The sequence below is a fragment of the Haliaeetus albicilla genome, chromosome 2 (assembly GCF_947461875.1).
Source record: "Haliaeetus albicilla chromosome 2, bHalAlb1.1, whole genome shotgun sequence".
Lineage (NCBI taxonomy): Eukaryota > Metazoa > Chordata > Aves > Accipitriformes > Accipitridae > Haliaeetus > Haliaeetus albicilla.
The window spans coordinates 61,095,625-61,117,018 of record NC_091484.1 but is presented as its reverse complement, the minus strand read 5'-3'; the positions used below and the strand labels follow the sequence as shown (position 1 = coordinate 61,117,018).

Sequence of the window (21,394 nt, the reverse complement as noted above, 5' to 3'; positions counted from 1 at the left end):
CAGGAGCTCCTAAGAACTACATCTTGGAGCACAGAATAAGGTAAAAAGGGTCTTTTAGTACTCATTTTTACATACCATCTGCCCCTCTCAAGACATTGCAGTCTTCAGAAGAATCACTTCACAGATTTTATTAAAAAAAAAAAAAATATATATATATACACACACACACACACAAATGACCGCAGAGATAAGGAAATGCTCTCAGTGCCAAGTCTTGACTTGCCAGGTCCAAGAAGGAATCCAGACTGACCAAGTAAACATGTTCACATATATATATATACACACACACACACACTTCTTTATTAATTTTTTAAAAAACAGGGTAGGGCTTAAAAAGATCAGCAAATTGAGCATTTGCTCAGGATGCAGTTTCCTCCCATACAATACAATCACCTCACGAGAATATCTGCAATACAAGTATCCCATCACAGGATGGACAAAGTTTACAGTCATCCCTGAAAGGAAGGAAATTAATAAAAAGGAGGGAAGGGCTGATAGAGAAGTTCCATACAACTAGGATGTTCCCTCTGGATTAACATCCAAAGAAAGGTGAAAGCAGAAAAGAAATGGAGAAACCACACACACCCAGACACACACAAAAGAACAAGGAGAGAAAACAGTCCTGACAACAAAGGCAAAAATCTGTAAAGTAAAAGAATTCTGACTCATTCAAATGACTGAGAGAAAGTGAAAATCACATATCAGGCACATCTGGTTTGCTTATGCACACAGGCACAGGAAAGGCAGGGTGCAAGTGCCCTACGCACACTGTCAAGGAAAGCCCATTTCCGAGTTGGGCACTTACAATACAAACAGCCAACGTGAATACCTATGTAGAGATAAAGACTCAGAAGGAAAACCTGAAGTGAAAAATACCATGCAATCCAGGAACACGCGCGCACACACACACACACACTCCCCAGCACCCCTAGGAAAAACAATAGATTTGAAAACCAGCAGTGAAAACAAAAACACCTTCTGAACATGCAAGTTTGATAAGGGATGAGCATTTAATGCAACTAGCCAAATACATGTAGTCAATATCCATAGCAGCAAGTGTAACAGCAATAAATAGCAATAAACAATCACAAGATTCTCTTTAACTTCCTCATTTTTACAGGATTCTCCAAGTACAAGCCTGGGAGTGGTGCAGGGGAGAGAAAGGTATAGTATTGTCAGGTTGATGAAGCTCGAGCTGCTCAACAGCCTTCACCCCCAACTACCCAGCTACTGCAGTGGCTTCTTTTCAGCTCCCCAAAATCACCATACTGGGCTGAAGCAAAACTCCAGCTCAGTGCTGGAAATCCACACAGTTTTGGCCGAGGCTGGGGAACAGCTGTGTGCTGCAGCCCCGCCCCCCCCCCCCCCATAACCATTTCCATTTTGAGATTAGGTTGCCTAAAATGGACTTATTTCATTTGGTATAACCAATTTGGTTAAAAACAGTTATTTGCATAAACAAGAATCAGCCTACAGTGAATGCAATGCCAGACATGGCTGGACGTGAACCAACTGACCCCCCAAAAAAATCTACTGCTAGAAAGCACTCACACATAAAAGCACCGTTAGAAACAACCATAAGGCAAATTTCTACTGAATTGAACACACCCTATTCTAAATAAAATAAATGAAGTGAACAATCAACTGTGGAAAGAGTTTTAAAAAAAAAAATCTGAAAAAGATGTGCTTAAAGCAGATACTAAAGGTTGGAGTGGCACTAACCAGATTTACAGGGAAAGACCGAGACAGCACCTTCCCAGACCCACTTCAAAGCTTTGCTGTCTCCCAGCTTGAGTTAACAGCACAATCCAAAAGGGGAGGTCACTTGCAAGTATTAAACCCACCTTAAAAAAAAAAAAAAGTAGTACTTCAAATTCAAAGGTGTCTTGCACAGACTCAGAGCCTGGCCCTCAGAACTACAAACAAAGCAGTAAGGTGAATTTAAACTCAGTTTATCTACAGGCAGCCAATAATGAATGCAAAGCACGATGAACAGAAACAGCTTCAAACATTTGAGCTAACAGCGGTGGTTCAATCTCATGAAACCTGGTGACAAAGTAACTCCACTAATCAGATCTCAAGATGAAAAGAGCAGGGGTTGTGACCACCACCTACCCAAGAGGCAGGTAAGAGTGCAATCCCTCCAGCGGCACAGAGAGCAACCATGGTCCTCAACACGTTTATTCCCTGAACAGGACATGATCAGAAGTTAAAGTGCCTGTTACCAGCATATTGGTGGTGCTCTGCTGACAATGATTTCACAAGCAGCTTCACATCAACGTGGCTAACGCAACAATTCACACTGCTTCACAGCAACAGCAATCACCCACCACCGCTGCAAGTCCTCCCAAAGAAGCTGCCCCAATGTACCACCCCTCAGGCAGCAGAACAGGCCACAGTCAGTGCTATGAAGATCTACCAAAATTTAACAAAATAACTTACTAGCCCTGATTGTGCAGACAGACCCCTGGCCCATGTAGTCTCCATTCCAGGGGAAAGGCAGGACAACAGGCTCAGACTGTCCTCTGAATTCGTGGGCCTCTAGACAGAAAAGCCACTCCCTCTCAATCATCTTCTCCCAAACAAGATGATGTGACAAGGTGGGAAATAACTGGTTAACAGCATGACTTTGAAAGATCATTTCCTGAGAACCAGACTGTTTTTCAAAATCAGCAGCACCTTCCCGCATTAATTCAGACACTGACAATGGATGTCAATCACTGCATAAATGAGCTGGCATTTGCTAAAGCAACTACAGTAGTAGACCAAAAATGCAGGTATTTGGCCTCAGGGAATTCAGAGAATCAAAATGTATTCTTGTCAGAGTCTAAATTAAATGCAAAGGGCAACAGTCCATCAGTAATCTACAAGCTTCCTAAACCAAAGGTCCAAGGAACCGTCCCAGCATCAGACTGCATTATCTACATAAAACAGGATAATTTCTTCTCAGCTCTGCCTAGCACATTCAGGCTCCAGACTGTCCAAGAGGATTCAGCTGGACTGTTCTTTGTTGTACAAAACCAAGAGACAATATTTCTTCATTTCAGATACATCTCTCCTTCCTGCTCATACATACAGTTAAAGCAAACTGTAAGATGTCAATCAGTACTTTAATTGTCCTCCCCCTTGGACATACAGCCCAGCTGGATTAATTACTAGAGATTCCCCTTAGACCCATGGGACTTCTTGCCAGGGCTATTAGGATAAGGATCCAGGTCCAGAAGTCCACAACTCTGTCTAACAGCCGATAAACATCCGTAAACCCACGACCACTGACACATAAATATCTAGATTTATTCCCAAAAATGAGAATCATAAGCAGTGTTTGCTGTGGCTCAGCAAGACTCCCTAGCAGACATCATAATCTATACACTGATAAAAATCATAAAGCATGGCCCAGTTCCAATTCAGGCACTGAAAACAGCCAAATGCGTTTCTTAGAGGGTCAAACAGGAGGTCCCAGCTACCCACCAAACCTTAGTTTTGCAAGAGGGAAATGATTCAAATGGAGTACCGCATGGAGAGTAATTATTCCGTAACAGGTAGCATCACCTAACAAATTTTAGCAAGACATGGAAGGTGTGATGGGGCTTACAGTGCGTGAAGGAAATCAACACTGTTCATGACAGAAAAAACAAGTTTTCCAGAAACTTGTTATTTTTAAAAGAGGGGAGCAAGAGGACTTTTCAGACACACCTCCTCTAACCTACCTTCCCCACCCTACTGCTTACCTTTTGTACGAAAAATGGGACGATGAAGGGACAACTCACATCTTGGTAAACACCTCCAAATCCTATTAACTCTGCCTCTATATCTTTCCCATCCATCCAACACATAACCACCTCTCCAGAGGAGACTGTCTCCCAAGCACATCAGAAATAAAACACACATGCATCCATCACTACCCAGCAAACCTTCTTCCAATGTACATGAAGCCGGGAGAGCATAGCAAGATGCACAAGAAGGGGCTGACGAAAGCAGCCCACGTTGCCAGGCTTGTCACAGCTACCACTGTGTCTGAAGACAGAGAGAGAGGCGGGCAGGCAGCGTTTTCTGCACCGGGGACGCAGTTTCACACTTACCCAGCTCCCTACAGGGGAGCGCCACGCTCCAGCGGGGCGGCCGGGTAGCTCTGCCATGGGGCATACTGGGGCATCGCAGCACGGCAGCTGCCGGCAAGCTACACCTTCGGGAAACCTAAAACGGGAAAAAAGTGAGTTGAGAGTGAATGTGCCGAAGCCCCTTTCAAAACCGGCACGACGGCCTCCCACAGACAGCTGTGGCATTGCCACAGCTGCAAACCCTGTGAACAACACATCATCAAGGTTGACTGCCCAAAACGTTGTTAGTTAAAACACAATTACAGCTGGAAGTATGAACAATTTAACAGCTATATGCACCAGAAAATATTGCAATGATCTCAAAACCAAACGTTTTAAACCCAGTAGCAACACCCTGCAGCAGTTGTTAGCAAACAGATGATCACACTTCTAAAGCATCAGCTGCCCTTCAGTATTTCATCAAAGGTGGAGTTGACATATGCCTGAAATCGTGAGCTCCCAGCATTTGTAATGCTATCTTTCAGCTTTATTTCACCAATACCCATTTCCAAGCTTCACCCATTTGTAAGTTACTTTTAGTAATTTTAAATAAAACATTATATCTAGAAGCAAGAAAGTTAAAAAGAACAACGCCATTTCCAATCATTCCAGAATAACAGTATGAGTTTAAAGATGAACTATGCAATTAATGTGATTTAGGTTCAAGATGATAATACCTTGAAATAATGAGCATTATCAAAAGTACACCAAACAATTAATGTGAATCTATCCGAAGGCTGAGATATAATTGTGCAATTTGCCCTTTAACTTACATCTGACAGTGGTTTATGTGCCATTTCCCAAACTTAAGGCCAACGGTCCATATTCACAAAGTCTTGTACGTTGATAATTGCAGCCTATGCTCTCTCAAGACTTCAAAACAAAAGTAGTTTTAAGGACACTGCTTAAGAGTAGGCAATCACCGGTCACATCTGAAAACTATTGGCTGCACTAGTGAGTCTCAAACTACCCAAAGGAAAAGCAAAGGGCAGAATCCCAGTGTCTCTGCCTCTCTGTGCTTCAGTTTCCCAGCAAAAGTGCGGGGCACCGGAAAGATGCTTCCATATTGCCTCCAACATCCACATCAAGACGCACAAGTGGCGTTTTTCAGACCAAGCCCAGGCAATCCATTAACAAGACCCGCAGATTCACATCTAGGATTAAAAGGGCTGATGTACTTGAACACATACAGGTAAGCGAGCCAGGAGAAGGAAGAAGAGCCAGAGAGGGCTGCTGCGTTTATATCTTCCAAATTGAGAATGGCAACACTGCTTATTTAAACTTGAATGAAGTCTACATAATCACAACTGGCATAATCAAAAATCTTTTATATAGGCTATACTTGATTAAATTAGGTTAATTTTCACTGTAAAGTTGGAAAAGAATTACTGGTTAAAAAAATCATATAAAATATCCTTTATCCAGAGATTGCTGTAGTTTGAAGAGAATACAGTTCATTCTTCATACAAAACAGAAGAGGCTAAATTGCTTGAACACAAAAGATAACTCAAATTCAACTACCAAGTTGTGCCCAGCAACTCTGTAATAATTGCATACAGAACACAAACATGCTTTGTTGAGAACTCATAATATCTAATCAGCTATAATTGTAAATTTTATTTTCCATTTGTAAATTACCAAGGGAGATAACTAGAGAACAGGGGATGTAAAATAATATTCTATCTGGGGATATTTTGTTAACACATAAGCCTCTACCCACCCCTTCCCTAATGCCTGCAAGGCTCTTATCCTTCTGAACTTATTTTAATTGTTAGCTTCTCTTTGAAGGTATTTCAACTTTAATGCGAGCAATGCTCTAATGAATTCTCAGCTCTGTGCTATTTCCCCCCCCAAACAGTTCTTTTACATCTTCTACAAATTTGGATGCTGAGATGTAGTTTCTATGCTCATGTGCCTCTCTGTTCCTGAGGAATGTCAACATTCTCATCAAGTGAGATGTTTCAAAGTTTCTAAACTTGAAAAAAAAAAAAAAGAGAAAGAAAAAAACAACCACCGCAAACATACACTTTCTGCGGGTTTGTTGTTTTCTTACACAAAGCCATTTTGGCACTTAACCCATCTGTCCCTTCTCCACCTGACCGGTTGTGCTAAGCCATGCAGCTCCACCAGCGAGCACAGCCCTCTGGAGCCAGGGGAGGGTGTTTGTGGGGTCTGGCCGGTGGCACAGTCCAGGCAGGACCTTGCAAATGTACTTCACATCTCTCCTTTACAAAGTTCATCCCTTGGGCAAGCAGAGTTCGTAATTCACATACCTCTCCAAACTTGCCTCTGCTAACACTAATTTTTCAGATTCATATGTAGTTACCCCCATCCCGAACTCCCAAAACACCACCAGGAGCTGCACGGAAGACATGACGTACTGGATACCTCAGAAGAAACCAGATGGCAGTCACCTCATGCTTGGACCATCCAGACACCACGGCTCTTGCTGCTTAAGGAAGACTTCTGACATTGTCCCATGTCATGCCTTCCCTATGATGGCATCTGACTACGTTTTGCCACCAGTTAAGGTCCTGCTGTGACAAGGACCTCTCCAGAAGGGCATAGGCAGTGCGCAGCATAGCACCCGCCTTTGTCTCCTGCTCTGGCAGTGACAGCAGACTTTTCAGTGAAGGAAAATTATCGTCAGCTGTATCTGTAAGCCAGACTATCCAAAGCTAAATATATGAAGGGCGAATAATATAAGAATCTGCCTTATAAACAGATTTATTTATTTTTCAAATGAGCTTTTTCAAAGCCAGCAAATGAGCCAACACCCCACTTTTACCAACCCTGCTGCAAGAGCCACGCCAAGCTCACTGAAAATGCAAAGGCAAGCAAGGATAAACAGCCAGAAATTCCCTCCATTCCACAGCACTCTGACAAATAATATATAGATGTGTGCAAGAATTAACCCATAATTAGCAATCTTGTTGACCCAGGTAGTCATCTACTGTTCTTTAAAAAAAAAAAAAAAAGAAAGAAAGAAAAAAAGCACAAGCATTTCCAGGTTGTAAAAAAGCAATAACAAGAATGTCAGTTTTCTGAAAACAGCAGCTGACAATTTTATACACTAAATAATGCTATTTTATAGTAACAAGTACAACATCAGCAACACAGTAAAGTTAACATATTAACACTGACAGAGATTATCTCTGTTCTCTATTAATCTGCATTCTTGACAGATGGTTATTTATGAAAATTAAGCATGAAGCTGAAAGGTTATCTATGGCCATATTAGCAAACATCTGCTTGCGATTCTGATTTCATGTTTGCATGCTATTCTTGGAAAAGCAACCATTTTTGAGAAGTACCAGATGTGACCAAGTGTTCTTAATCGTAAAATATTCATTTTAGCAAGATAAAAGTTCAGTAAAAAAGCAGGGCCAGGAAAGAAATCACATTCTCTGAACACAGCAACTGCCTTATTTATACTGCTCCTGCCGCTGAATACTCCAGGGGAAAAGTGTTTCTAAAGAGAAAAAAAAAAAGCAGTTTATTTAGTGTGCCACTACAGATAATTACTCTTCATTTTTAAATATGAAACATTCAAAGGAATAAACATGAACTCAGTTTCAACTTTAAAGCGGAGAAATTATGCATTACATGAACTGAACCACCTATTTACTCTCTGGCAGTGGATTGATGCGGTACCCTTCAATCTCCAGTGGCAGCAGCTCAAGCAGCCTTCCACAAACTGACTTTAGGGATCATGACTTACTCCCCAGATGACCTCACCAAGATCCCTCACTACCCACAACAAGGAAGAAATGGTTAACTTTGGGCTGGGAACATGCTGCAGGCAGCAGACTCTCAAGGGAGTCTATACAAAGGAATTAATGCAGACTGAACCAAGGAGGGAGGGGTTGTTAAATCTTTTAGAACCTCACTATGCTTAACTTAGTTGCTAAAATAAATTTAAAAAAAAAAAAAAAAAAAAAAGCTTCTGCACCTCCAAAACATTTTTTCATTGTGTTTGATACCTACACTCTTTGAATGAATAATACTATTAATCCAAAAGAAATTTGTAGATAAAGTTTGTAGATAAAGACTCCGCCAGGTTTGAGAATTACTCTTCTGGTGAGCCCCTTGTGCAAAATTCTGAGCAATGCACTTCATTTACATCCCAATAAATTTTCAGAGGAATGCAATACCATGTAAAGATTTAACTTTGGGAAAGCTCAGCTTTCTCAAATACCATATGACAAGAAAATGTTGCACTGCCAAACTTACCTTCAGTCTGCAGTTCTTCTAATTTTTTGTTGGGGTTTGTTGTGGTTTGGTTTTGGTTGTTTGGGTTTGGTTTTTTTTTAAATTAGATTTAATTTAATCCAGACTGGCTAAATGACAACACTTATAACATCTAAAGTATAACTACAGGTGACAATCAAAGACCTGCATTATTAGTTGATGCTGCTCATACATCCTTTTATGTGAGGAACACCAATTACCACAAATGCCAAGTACTAAAAAGTCATAAATTATCTCTTTACCTACAGAAAAGGGAGTTTGATCTGGAAGGCTACTGTTTTTTAAAATATCATCTTAGATCTTCTTCATATTCTAATGATTTGGGACATTCACCAAATATATGATTCATATTTTGAAGATTTCTCCATTGGACAAAAATATTTCTTCAACAACAATTCAAATTCTCATATGACATGGCTCCTTGTGCTGGAGCTGCAAGACTACAACTTAAAAGCCTCATAATGAAACCGAGTTAAATCCTGTATTCTGAATCTCCACCGTAATTTTTATAATTAAACTCTTCATTTAGAAAAAAAGGCCACATTTTTCAGTTTATAATATATACTTCCTATTACTCTCTCACTGCATATCTGATTCCCCTCTAAGACACCTTCAAAAAGGTCTAGCAGCCTTTTCCCCTCAAATATTTATCAAGCTGGGTTTTTTAACACTATGTTTTTCCTACCTGACACACCAGTCTTTTGGTAGAAGACAGAGATCTTAACTTCATAGTTGTTTAGATCATAGAACTTCCTGACATAGGCAACAAATAGATGGACAGAAAACAAAATTAATTTCAAGTAAGAGAATTTGGAAACAAACATTTGCTCAAGATGTTGAGATTTTAGTATATTCAAAAAAGCAAATGAAAAATAAAAATCTAGCTATTTTAAAATAATTATGTGTTTTACATTAAAAACACTGATGTATTTCAGAATTTTGTTTTTAAGAAAAGGCAGGAGCCAGCTCCTTCTCAAGATGCTCCTTTCTGGGAAGAACAGTGTGTGTTCCTAAATGACATGACATAGAAAACAAGGAAAGGAGATGAAAAACACAAGTTAGAATAACTGAAGACTAGTTTAACGGTGAATAAAGAGATTCTCAAATAAAATTAAATTCTAAATGTTAAAGCTTCTTTGTGCACCTCAGAAAACATGAGCCGTCCAGTTCTTTCATGGCTCAGCAATGCTTTCACATGTTTTGCTTTTCACTGTCTTGCTCCATTAGTTCACGTGCATTTTTAAGACTCAGATTAAGGTTCCCAGAGGGGAACACACCATCCTCCACACAAAGCCCTGGAAGGCACAAGGGTTTGACCATGGCAGCCAGGTGGAAACACTGGCAGATCCCCACCGAGGTGCGGGACCAGGTGCTTGCTAAGTCCCCACGTGTCCCAGCCGTCACCTCCCGTCCTGCTCTTCCCAGCACTGGAACAGGATTTTGGTCCGGGCCTGCTGCAGGCTTTTGTTTTAATGTTCAGGACCTGGAGAAGATTCCTCACCACCACCACAATAAGCAGAGGAAAAGAAAAGAATTTTTTTTTAAAAAGTTGATTTTCCCCTCTTTGCTTCCCCTTCCCTGAAGCACAAGAATTTGCACAAGGGGCAAATGACAGAAAAATCTGCCACTGCACATACAAGAGGCAGGTCCAAGAGCTGCCTTGAGAGAAGGGGACTGCCGAGGGGAGAGTTATGCCACATTAAGCTATATAAAATGTAACTAATTGAACTGCATAGCACAATGTAAGTTGGGAAGAGCCGGCTTCCCCTCCCACCCATGGACTAAGCAGAGATGATGCCTGCAGCCACAGAACAAAATGCAGAGCACACCTTAAGCTACCTCTGCAGGAAGGCAATGGCTGGAGGAGTCTTTCTGGGACAAACAGGGCAGTAGGATAGGGAAATGCAGAAACAGACACAGTAGCAAGGGAGCAAAGGTAGATGAATAGAAACACCAGAAATCACCCATTTAATGCAAAAACACAAGCAGATCTGAAATCCTTCCGAGTCTCTTCAGCAACGATGAGCACTTTTGTAAACAAAAGTAGCTCTTTACACACTTTCCACTTGAAATTAATTCCTCCAAATGGAAGAGTAAAGCAGAACAGCTTCCATTTTGGATATATGAAAGGATCCAAATTATGTTCCTTACACAGCCCTGCACCCTTGACATCATTTTGGGTGTAAGCCGAGGAGCCTAACACCCCAGGCAGATGGGCAAGTCACGTACACACATACAAGTGGTATGTTAGCTACTGTGCACAAGAACATCTGCATCTAGCTATGGTGCCTTGAAATCAGAAAAGAACTGTTTTCAGCAATCTCATAAGCTATGAAGCTATTATAAATAGATATGGTTTACGTTTCTGCTTTTCTTTAAAATTGTTTGGGATAAATAATTCCTTTGCTGAATTTCTCTTGCATAAGAGAGCAAGACAAGAGGTTAGATACGTGTAAAAATGGGGGTTCCCTGGGGGGGGGGGGGGGGGGGGGGGGCCACACGACACGACAACAGCACCCCATTCAGGATTGTCTCTGACTGGCATAATGTCCCAAAGAAGGGAAAGGATAAGTGAGATTTGTGTTTTAAATGTTTACATCACTGTACTTCATATCTTTGAATCTTAATAATTTTCAGCACACTGGGTGCCCTTTACAGATATTTGTTCAGAATTTTTTTAAATGTCATCCATAAAAATAAAGCTAGTAAGGAAAAGTAAAACTTTATCATTCATTAAAAGTTGCCAGCAACTCTAGAAGCCTGCGACGCGCCGGCAGCCTGCCGAAGAAAGAGACTCTTGTTCTCGCCCTGCACACAGCGGCCCACGTAACCTTTAAAACCCCGTCGGATGCACAAAATAGCATCGGTCCCAGAGCCCCGAGAAACAAGGCCCTGCAAGTGAGAGGGCCAAGCCACAGATGTCCCGACGAGGACAAATCCTGTCTTGTGGGCCCAGCCGAGGGCGGCCCCGGGAGGTGGCCCCGGCCCGAGCAGCCACCGCCGCCCAGCGCGGAGCCGCCGCGCTCCCCCCGGCGGCCGAGGCGGGGCCGGGCCGGGCCGGAACGGGCCGGGGGGACACGGGCCGGGCCCTCGGCAGCAGCCCAGCCCGCTCCCGGCCCTCCTGTGCCGCCCAGCAAGGGGCAGCGGGTGCTGAACTGCTCCTCCCTGGGCCACAGGTCTCACGGCCCACCTTCCATTTCACCTCACGCTCCCAGCAGAAGCCTGCCGTTTCTCTTCTCAAGCCCCCCCCCCCCGCCCCAGCAAACACGAGCGGGGTTTGCTCCTTCGTAGGCAAAAACGGTTAACTGCTGTGCCGGGCGCTGGTGAATGGTCTAATTTATTGTGAATGATATAAAGCCTTCGGAGTTCTGGTCTTTACTCAGCAATCCAGAGACCGAGCTCTGTGCCAGAGACCATAAAGAGAATCCCATAAAAGAACTGGCTACAAGACTTGCGTTATGAAATTACAGAAGCACAGTAATAGGATCTTAATATCTACCCGTGGAGACACTTGGTTCAAAAAGAAAATTTGTAGCGTTTAACATAAACGAGACAGCACCTTGAAACCAGTAAAAGATAAAAAAGTTAACCTACCGGAAAATCTGCACCTACAAGCGACCAAGGAAGGCCCAATAACCTTTGTCAGGTAGACACAGAAGAAACATGTCTCATGTGTTAGGGATACATCTTTTAAGTTAAAACAAAGTTAAAACTAAATTAACGTGCTCACTGCATCATTTGGAAACTTCTAGACGACATGCTGCAATTTCAGTAATAACATCAGAAACTAATAAACGGTCATGGGTTGTTAGACACCGAAACAATACAACTGCAGTCAAACAATTCCAGTGCACGCTGGTGCTCTGTTAACATTAAAGCAAACATCAAAAGGAACAGTTTCTCACACTTAGACTCATCTGCCTCCAAGTTTTTGCCCTCAAGTTTTCCCTCACCGAGCTCCATCCATTAGAGCTCAAAGAGGAGCTCAGACACCAGGCTGCATGCAACCCCTGCCTTTTCAACAGCTGTGTCATTTAGCTGCTTTGAGGATAGTTAATGATGCTTATTAGCATGCTGACAGCTGATGTATCCATCATTAATACCATTAGTGAATACAGCAGCAGTCAGAAACTTCACAGTAACACAGATAAAGCCTGAGAGACTGCATCTGCAGACAGCGAAATCTAGCTCAGCGGCATTAGCACTCATCAGTCCATTTTCTCATCATTGCTATCATACTAAAAAAGGGAAGTAGCTTTATGCTTTCCTGCCCCCATGAGTGTTGAAGTTTGCTCATCCAGCTGCAGAGTTTCAACAGAAGACACATAAACAGCACTCAGCAACTTAAGATGCCAGGGTACAGGAGATGTGGGTTTAAACCTACCTAGGCTGAGGAATTGCTGAATGTCTTTCCCATTTTCATGCCAAGTGATGCTGGAAGTGCTAACTAGGGGCTGAAGTGTAGTAATTCCTTAAATCACCACTCACATGACAGCTACTACAGAAGAACTGCTAGTTTGAAGGCAGCGACATACAAGGTAACTTGAAACGCTACTGAAAGTGCTTCCAACTAACTCACTTACCTTTGACATAAAATGACCTGAACTATTCATAATCGGGTCCCAAGTTTCAGAGGAGCAGAGGTTAAGTCAACAACTAAATGTTGGCTTTTCTAGCTGCACAACACAAAGCAAGAAAGCTTCAGGAACTAGGTCCTGGTCTCGGCCTCACATACGGCTTTGCAAATGCCAGACTTTGGACTTCTTGTACACCCAATATTTGGCATTGCCTCAGATGCCTGAGCTCCATGGAGACAGGATGTCAAACATAACCCACATGTGGCATTTCCTCGCTCTCTGGGCCTCCTGCCCCAGGAAGTGGGTTTTAGCTTGGATTCTGAGGCACCCAACTTCTCTGCATGCTACAGAAACAGCCCAAGCATGTAGATGAAACACCTAAGTCAGGGAACCGACCCTCTTCTTAAAGAAAATCGCAAAACCTCCTGTTAGGCAACTCAAACAATGAAGGCAAGATCTAACACAGAAGCACACACCAACCATGCAGGTTGGAGAAACCCACAACCCATAAAGCTATTTTCACTGCGAGGAGAGGCAAGCAGCAGCACAGGTTGCCCTGAGAGGTTGTGCAGGCTCCATCCTTGGAGTTTTTCAAGACATGACTGGATCAAGCCCTGAGCAACCTGGTATGATACCACAGTTGCCCCTGCTGTGAGCAGGAGGCTGCTCTAGCGATCTTCTGAGGTCCCTTCCAGCCTGGCTTATCCCATAAGCCCTTATGATACATGCCACAACACGTCATGCAATTGGACCTTGATGTTATTCTAGCCTCTGGAAGGTACTATTATGGAGTTAAACACAGATTAATAAAAACTGATTCCATGAATAAGACTTTGGGGTTTGTCATTTTTAAAAGTTCCAATCTGGCCCAAAATATTCTTTATTATTGGGAGAAGGTAACACAAATAATTTTGAAAAGACCATCAGCTAGATACTGCTGTTCTCCAATATGATTTCCAAAGCAAGATGCTTGAAAAGCAATTTATGTATAAAATACACTGTCTTCATCCAACTTCTGCCTAACCCCAAAATAAAAAAAATGAACTGTTCCTACTGGAAACCAACCAGATAGTAGACCACAACTCTTTTCTTTTTAAGAACAGAAAAAGATTTTTATTTGCAAGGAGCCACAAAACTATGAGCTAGTTTTTATGATTTTGTGATAAACATTAACTTTGCTAAATAAAAAAGGAGACTGCATTCATTTCAAGTGCCATATTAGGGAAACAATGTTGCCTTTTTATGGCTATCTATTACATACTAGCTGAATTTCAATAATCAATTGTAATTCAGCACCATATCATCTATTTATATCCGCTGTTCTCGGCCAACTGCAGATTACTGCACGCTCTTGAAAAGTTTGGCCAGGATTTCAGCATAGTTGGCAAATGCAAGCTGGCAAGCTCTTAGCCAATTAAAGTCTTTATAATGACTATACCACCACATATGAGACTGCTAGAAATGGGACTGGACGAAGTACAAAAATCTTACAGTCATGCTTGTAATACGTGACTCCTTCGCGCTTCTCTTCAATTTTGCTTTGCTGATATTATGGTAGCATACTACAACTATCCCATCAGTCCTTAAACTGAAGATGTTTAAGTATTAGCTCCATGTCCCAATTATGTTAAAAGAGGATTATCCACACTAAAATATGGTTTATTAGAATAAATGTTACAATGGAAGGCATTTCCTCACTAAATGCATAATACACATTCAGCCAAAGTACTAATTGCGTACTCCATGACTAAGAAACAAATACGTATAATCCATCCTTACGGATTTCAGAATGAAGACAAATAAATCTATAAAAGTTTTTCCACCAAACCTTTCCAAGTAACCTCCATACAAAGTCATAGCAATAAAAGATAGAAAATATTTCCTAATCACAGAATTTAGACTCTTGCCAGACAGAATGCAGTTTCCAAGGTAGGACTCATCATTCCTAAAGCAATACTCAGCCTTAACTATCTTGACAGTCCATGTTCTATGTGACCCCAACCCTGCAGCTTTTCCCCATTGGCATCCCAATATCCAACAACAACAGAACACTGAACTCTGACATGCTTGTAGAGGGTCTTCTATTATTCTATTTTATGCAATACCGCAAGAAAAAAATTGGTTTAAACAGGAAATAGTAACCCAATGATAAAAAAACCTTAATACTACTACATTTCACTTAAGAACCTTCCCAGGTCCAAAAGCTATACACAATTAGTTTCTAAAACAATTAGTAAATGCCTAATTACAAGCAGTCTTGCATATTATGCTGTGCATTATACCTGAGTTATGCAGCAAGACTGGATTTATGCAATATAGTTTCAATGAATTCTAAGGAAAGTGCAGAATAAGGTAACGACATTAGTCACGCAGTAACACATTTCACAGCCTGTAACATTTTTTAAATTCTAAGGACACATCACAAACTGCAAATTAATAAATAAATGCTTATTTTGTTTGTCCCCCAGAAAATCTCCTCTAAGACTTGGGACTCCAGCTAGAGAGGTCTGTTTGAACTGCATATCCAGGCGTGGGAACAGAGAGATGGAGCACACACCAGCATCAACTGGGTCAGCCCTAACATCACACCTGGAGAGAAAAAGACCAGGAGGGATGCATGTATGTTGACATGTGTGCTGTCCAGAACTAAATCTCACAAGACTGAGCTGCATTCTTCCAGAGTTAAGGGGTCCTTTAGCCAGTAGTGCAAGCGGGGCTTCCTGCTACATCATCATAAAGGAAATGATCGTGAGCACAAGAAACATTGGAATTGTCTTTTGGGATACAGATCACAAGAAAACTGAATGAGAGGGAAGCACCAGGTAGGCAAGCTGAAGAGTAAAATGCCAGCTTTTGTGAGTTTGAGTGGCACAGAGATGTATCTTAGCAATAAGCAAACCCCAGAAGTTTTCTGTCATGGTGCTTTTAGTTTGTTTGTTTTAAGTTGCATCCTTCATCAAATACTCATCCCCAGTCACAAAGCTTGTAAGGACTCCTCTAAAATTCCACCGCAAAGAAACCCACATCTTTTTTAGCAATGCTGACTGAGCACTGGCACAGGGTAACCAGAGAGGCTCTGGAGTCTCCATCCTTGGAGATGCTCAAAAGCCATCTGGACAACCAGCTCTAGGTGAGCCTGCTTGAACAGAAAGGTTGAACAAGATGACCTCCAGAGACCCCTGCCAGCCAGTTGTGATGGTGGACATCCTGTCATGCTCTCAAGCAAACTCCTACTGACTTCCATGAAGGCACCATTTCACTTCTCACCATGCTCAAAGAAAGGACATAGGAAAGTAACAGCTTCCCTTGCATCTCAGTTTGGGGCCTAAAGTAAAAAGATGCAGAATACTACAGGAGGAAGGAAGAGATACAAGGAAAGGAACTATATGGGAACAAATACAAAAGCTACACTGTATTAAAAAAAAAAAAAAAAACAACAAACCAAAAAACACCCAGGATCCACCAGATTTTACAGACTTACCATTAAATTGGGCAAACTCAAACACTGTATCAAGTGATTTGGAGATATTCCAATGAGTCAGTGGAGGGTTTCCTGAAAGGCTTTCAATGGGGAGCTAAAGTAAGATTTGTTCCCCTTCCCCCACCCAAGGAAACTGGAGCAAAAGGGATAATGACCAATCATTTTAATATCTCCTTAATCAAAAAAAAAGATAACCTTTACGATCAACGGGTATTTCTGGGGGGACCACTGCACTGTCCCAATCTATTCTGTCCCTGCCCTGCCACAGAACCTGTTTCTTCTCCTGGTATGACCCACCACCCTGGCACAAATAATGTTATTACCCCAAGATCTGGCAGTATACCTCAGTGTTAGCAACAAATATCTCAGCATTTTCCTTGATTTTTGTATGTGTGTTTAGACTGACTTCATTTCATGCTGGCTTGGAAAACTACCATTCCATTATTTAATGAATTCTGAGGTATTCAAGAATATAGCCAATTCCAGCTTATATTAGATGAAAAATTGAAGAAACACTATTATTCAACTGTGTCAGGTTAAAAAAAAAAAAATAGGAGCAGTTTTCCATATATAAACTATGTATACAAGTTCCCAGACATCTTTAGTGAATCCAAATCTACGAATACCAATCTAGAGAGACTTACAGATAAACTTAGTGTCAAGCATTATGTGCAAGTCTTCACCGGATCAAGACCAAGGACCTCACCTTTTCAGTCAGAAGGATTTAGATGTTTGGTATGACAGAAGAATATCCCTTCGCACCACAGCACAACACATTCAAGGAAAAGCAATTTATTTTTTGCAGAATTAAAGAATCAGTGATGCCTAGCTGGAAAGCACTGTTTTGGAAGAGGCCCAAAGGCCCAAGTAATTGCAATGGACTAGAAAGGCCTTCACCCCCAGGTCAGCAATTTACATTCCAGCCAGGCTATTTATGAGGGAAAGAAGTTACCACCAACCACCCTTTGAATGATAAACTGCCAGTTTCAGTGCCATTGCTAGGGCACAAACATGTACAGATACCATGACAAACCAGTCACATGGACTACTTCAGCAGAAGAGCCCAGGACTGAGGTAGTGCACAAAATTAATTAATCAGTTACCAGAAGTGAACTAAGATAGGTAAGCTGGGTCTGCAACACCATTCCTCTCTATGGGCTTGAGCTTCTGCCCACCACAACAGTGTCAAATGCAGAATCAGTGTAAGGAATGCTAAGTAAAAATAACCTTTCATCTTCCATCAGATTGTTAACTCATTACAATTTGATATTAGTGATGGGTCAAATAGAAAAAGAAAGTCCACATTTTTCCTCTTTCCCTGCCAGCTAACATTAGTTCCACCCCACTTTCCCAGTTATTTCTACAGTTCCCTCCCTCTCAGCTTGTTTTGTGTTTTCTTGCTTCAGCACATTGTCCTTTTTTCTTAGTCCCAGATTTGCCACCCATAGTCTACTTTCTCCTGATTGCTTTCTTCACTGCTTCTAACTTAACTTCTAATAGTCCTCCGCAAACACTAACTGATAATTAAGATAACAATTATAAAAATAAGCAAGTCTTATCTTTAAGACTTCTGTATCTAGAAAACAACCTTTAAGTACCTACGTTCTCAGTACATGCACAAATTTTTCCATACTTATGTAAAAATCTCAAGTGTAATAGGGATGCAATAAAACATCAAAAAAGTGAAAATTCAACCATGGCTGAGAGTTAGAACAGGAACTAGAACTAAACATCCTCATTTTCAACTCTGAGTGAAAGACAAGCTTCAAAATCATTAACTGTCTCCCTTTGCTTACAGCAAGAGGTCACAGCAAATGTCAAACACAAGAGAGCCGTTCAATTAAGGGCAACCTTACAAAATCCAAACTATTACCAACAGCCGCCTAGACGTCATCCTCGCCCCAACAAAACCACTGCCTGGACAGCAGCTATTACACAAGACTCCACACTAGAGAGCTGCCAAGCTTTAACCTTCAATGAAGGGAAATTCATTTATTCTCTCGAGAAACAATTCTGCCACACCAGAGTGTTGGCTTCCTAAGGAATATGTCAGAAAAAAAGCAAGCTAACTTTTCCCACCTCTTCCTCTAGCCTAAACCAAAAGCTATACATATGGAGTAACAACACAGTAATTTATCACAAAGCAATAAACAGGAGATTGCTATTTCAAATAGCGAAAGTAGGTAGGCAGCAAGTTAGCTATTCGGAACATCTATCTGTTTAAAACAAACAAACAAACAAACAAAAAAAAACAACCAAAAAAACCCCAACCAAACAAGAAAACCACAAAACCCATGATGAATAGGAATACAAAGGCAATGCTTTGGGGTGGGGGGGGGCATATTCCAGAAAAAAAAAGTAACTAAATGCAGTAGTTTTCTTCAATGGCAGTTTTATTGTTGTACATTGAATGCTTTCGAAAACATAGCTGGTCTAAACTATAGCAAATTATCAAAACAGTTTTAGAATAATTCATCTGCCATATAGGAAAAACCAGTATATAGTCTCAGGCACAAAAGCATTAAAAATACTCAGTACTAAACCTCCTCCTCTAATTTTGCAGTGACCTGTGGATAAGGGTTCTCTAAAGCCTGAACTATGACATTATATAAAATCTTTGGGCCTATGCACATCAGTCAGAGCTCCAGGTACGCACAATATGAAGTCAGAGCCGGTTTCTGGCTGCAGAAAGAGTCGTGCACTATTAACGCTGCACCCTGGACACTGTATATACAAGACCAGCTGTGTGCACAGAACTTCCTGCCTGCATTAGTTTGGGTGTTATCAAAGGAGTTTGAGATTAGGTTCTACTTCTCGGTAAACATACAGTTAAGGAAAAAAGAAGTTGTTATATTTAGTCAGAGATCTTCTAGCTTGGTCACAGCATAAAAACATCATTCTTGGAGAGCTAGATGATATAGGCGTCTACGCACTGCACAGTCGCTGCACTTTGTTCGCACAGTTCACAAGGTCAGAAGAACAAAAATAAATAAAAATGGTTTTGATTTTCATCTCTAACTTGCAGAAAGTCAGTTTACTAGAAGTCTACAAGATTACATCTTAATGTTTGATATTATGCAATACTTTGCCTAATAGTCTAACTATGCTTTCACAATAAGAAAAAGCTACTGTCCCCACAGCCTTTCTGAGCAACCCGAGACATCAGCTGGTGATTTCCCTGGGCGGTACACAATGCTCGTCTGCAGAGCTCCAAACAAGTATTTTGAAAGTATCAGGACAGAGAAAGAACAAGAAATGAAAGCAAATTAAGAATGACTGATTTCAAACAGCAGCACAAAAATAAAGCACTAAACACGACATTTAAATATCCTGAGAAACTTACATCACCATGCCCACCGACACTGCACGCAGGGGCTGAACTTTGCCAAACACGGACAAGCCAAATTCTGCTATCCTTGAAGTTAACAATAGTTTTGCTTTGACTCCAGAAGCAGTAGAAAAAAGCTGGCCCTCAGCTGACAGCGGACCATACCTCAGGGCACACGCATGGGCAAAGACACACGCGAAACACCCCACTGAGCATCTTCCACCCTGATGCGGTCCCTGCGAGCAGGACAGCGAGTCGAGGCGTGGGGGGACCCTGCACTTGCGGTCTCTGGAGAGCCACGCGTTCACCTTTAGGGCTCAGAGGAAAAGCTTCCGACTCCAATTGCACATTCTTAAGAGACTGGGGGGTTTTTCCTCCACAGAGCACAATAATTCTGTTGTGGAAAGCTTCTGACTACAGTTAACACAGTCATGCGCTTCCCCCCCGCCCCGCTTCGTATTTTGGGGGGAAAAGTCATTTTTGTGGCACTCCGTGCTTACCAATAAGTAACTTCTAAGTGTGACTCACTGCTAAGTTTACTCGCAAGCAGAAGGCACACAGAGGGACGCGCAGGGCCAGCCAGACCAGCCGAAGGACGCGGCGCTACCGAACCACCCGGGCCGGCCGCCGGAGCCCACCCGTGCGCGGCCAGCGCTGAGCCGCCCGCCCGGCTCCCCGCGGAGGCTGCCGGTGCCTCCCCCGCCGCCGGGGCACCCGCTCCCCCCCGGGCCCGGGGCGCCCGGCGCTGCCCTCCGCTTCCCCAACTTTGCTGAGGGTCCCGGGAGGCGGCGGCGAGGGCAGCGCGGTGGGGAGGGGGGCGCAGCCCCGCAGCGCCGACCCCCGCCCCGCTCAGCCCCCACCTGCCCGCGGCGCAGCCGCCCCAAGGTCACCCCCTCCCCCGGGAAAGCAAAACTTTGGGGACCACTCACTTCCGCGGAGCGGAGCGCCGGGATGCAGCCGCCGCCGCGGAGAAGCCGGGGAGGGGGGCGGCGCGGAGCCTCCGCCGGCTGCAGCGCGCAGGGCGGGCTGCCCGCTTCTTCTTCTTCCTCCTCCCTCCTCCTCCGCCTCCTCCCTCTCCCCGACGACTTTCACTTCACCTGCAGGCAGCCCGGCTGCGGCGGGGCGGGCGGCTCCGCAGCTCTCCGCGGGACTGCAGTCACTGCGGCAGCGCCCTCCCCGCCCCGCGGGGGGAGCCGGCCCGGCGGGGCGGGCCGCGCAGCCCAGCGCAGCCCAGCGCAGCCCAGCGGCCGCTCGTCCCGCCGGGGAACGGGGGGAGCCCTGCCCCGGGGGTGCCCGCAGCCCCGGGGCAGGGGGGAAGGCAGGAGCTCCGGGGTGCCGAGGATCGTCCCGAGCCCCTCCGCGGGCGCGGTGGCAGCGCGGCCCCGCTGCGCGCACGCCCCGCGATCCTTTCCCCGAGGCGGCTGCTTGCCTGCAGCTGCAGGGTAGGGATTGCCCCCGTGCTGTCAATCACCTCCCCGGTGAGGGGCTATAAATATTTATTAGGCATCCTAATAGCTGCATCATGCTAAGCGGAGCACTTTATTCCTGCCGCTCCTGTGGCTCAGCCCCCCAAAGCCAGTCCTACACGTGCTTCATTTTAACTCGCTCACGCACTGCCCCGGCCGGCTCCGCACCGGGGAAGGGGTCTCCTGCCGCA

General features: G+C 43.4%; 1 protein-coding gene across 1 annotated transcript in view; it reads right to left on the bottom strand.

Annotated features, from left to right (window-relative positions):
* KIAA1217 (KIAA1217 ortholog) overlaps positions 1-20,781 on the bottom strand; it is a 374,649-nt gene extending 353,868 nt beyond the window's left edge. The window contains exons 1-2 of the mRNA XM_069776954.1: positions 20,667-20,781; positions 4,083-4,197 (exon numbers count right to left, since the gene is read on the bottom strand). Coding sequence (XP_069633055.1) covers positions 4,083-4,146 — 64 coding nt within the window. The 5' untranslated portion in view covers positions 4,147-4,197; positions 20,667-20,781. The remainder of the gene's footprint in view (positions 1-4,082; positions 4,198-20,666) is intronic.
* Between the last annotated feature and the right edge of the window lie 613 nt (positions 20,782-21,394).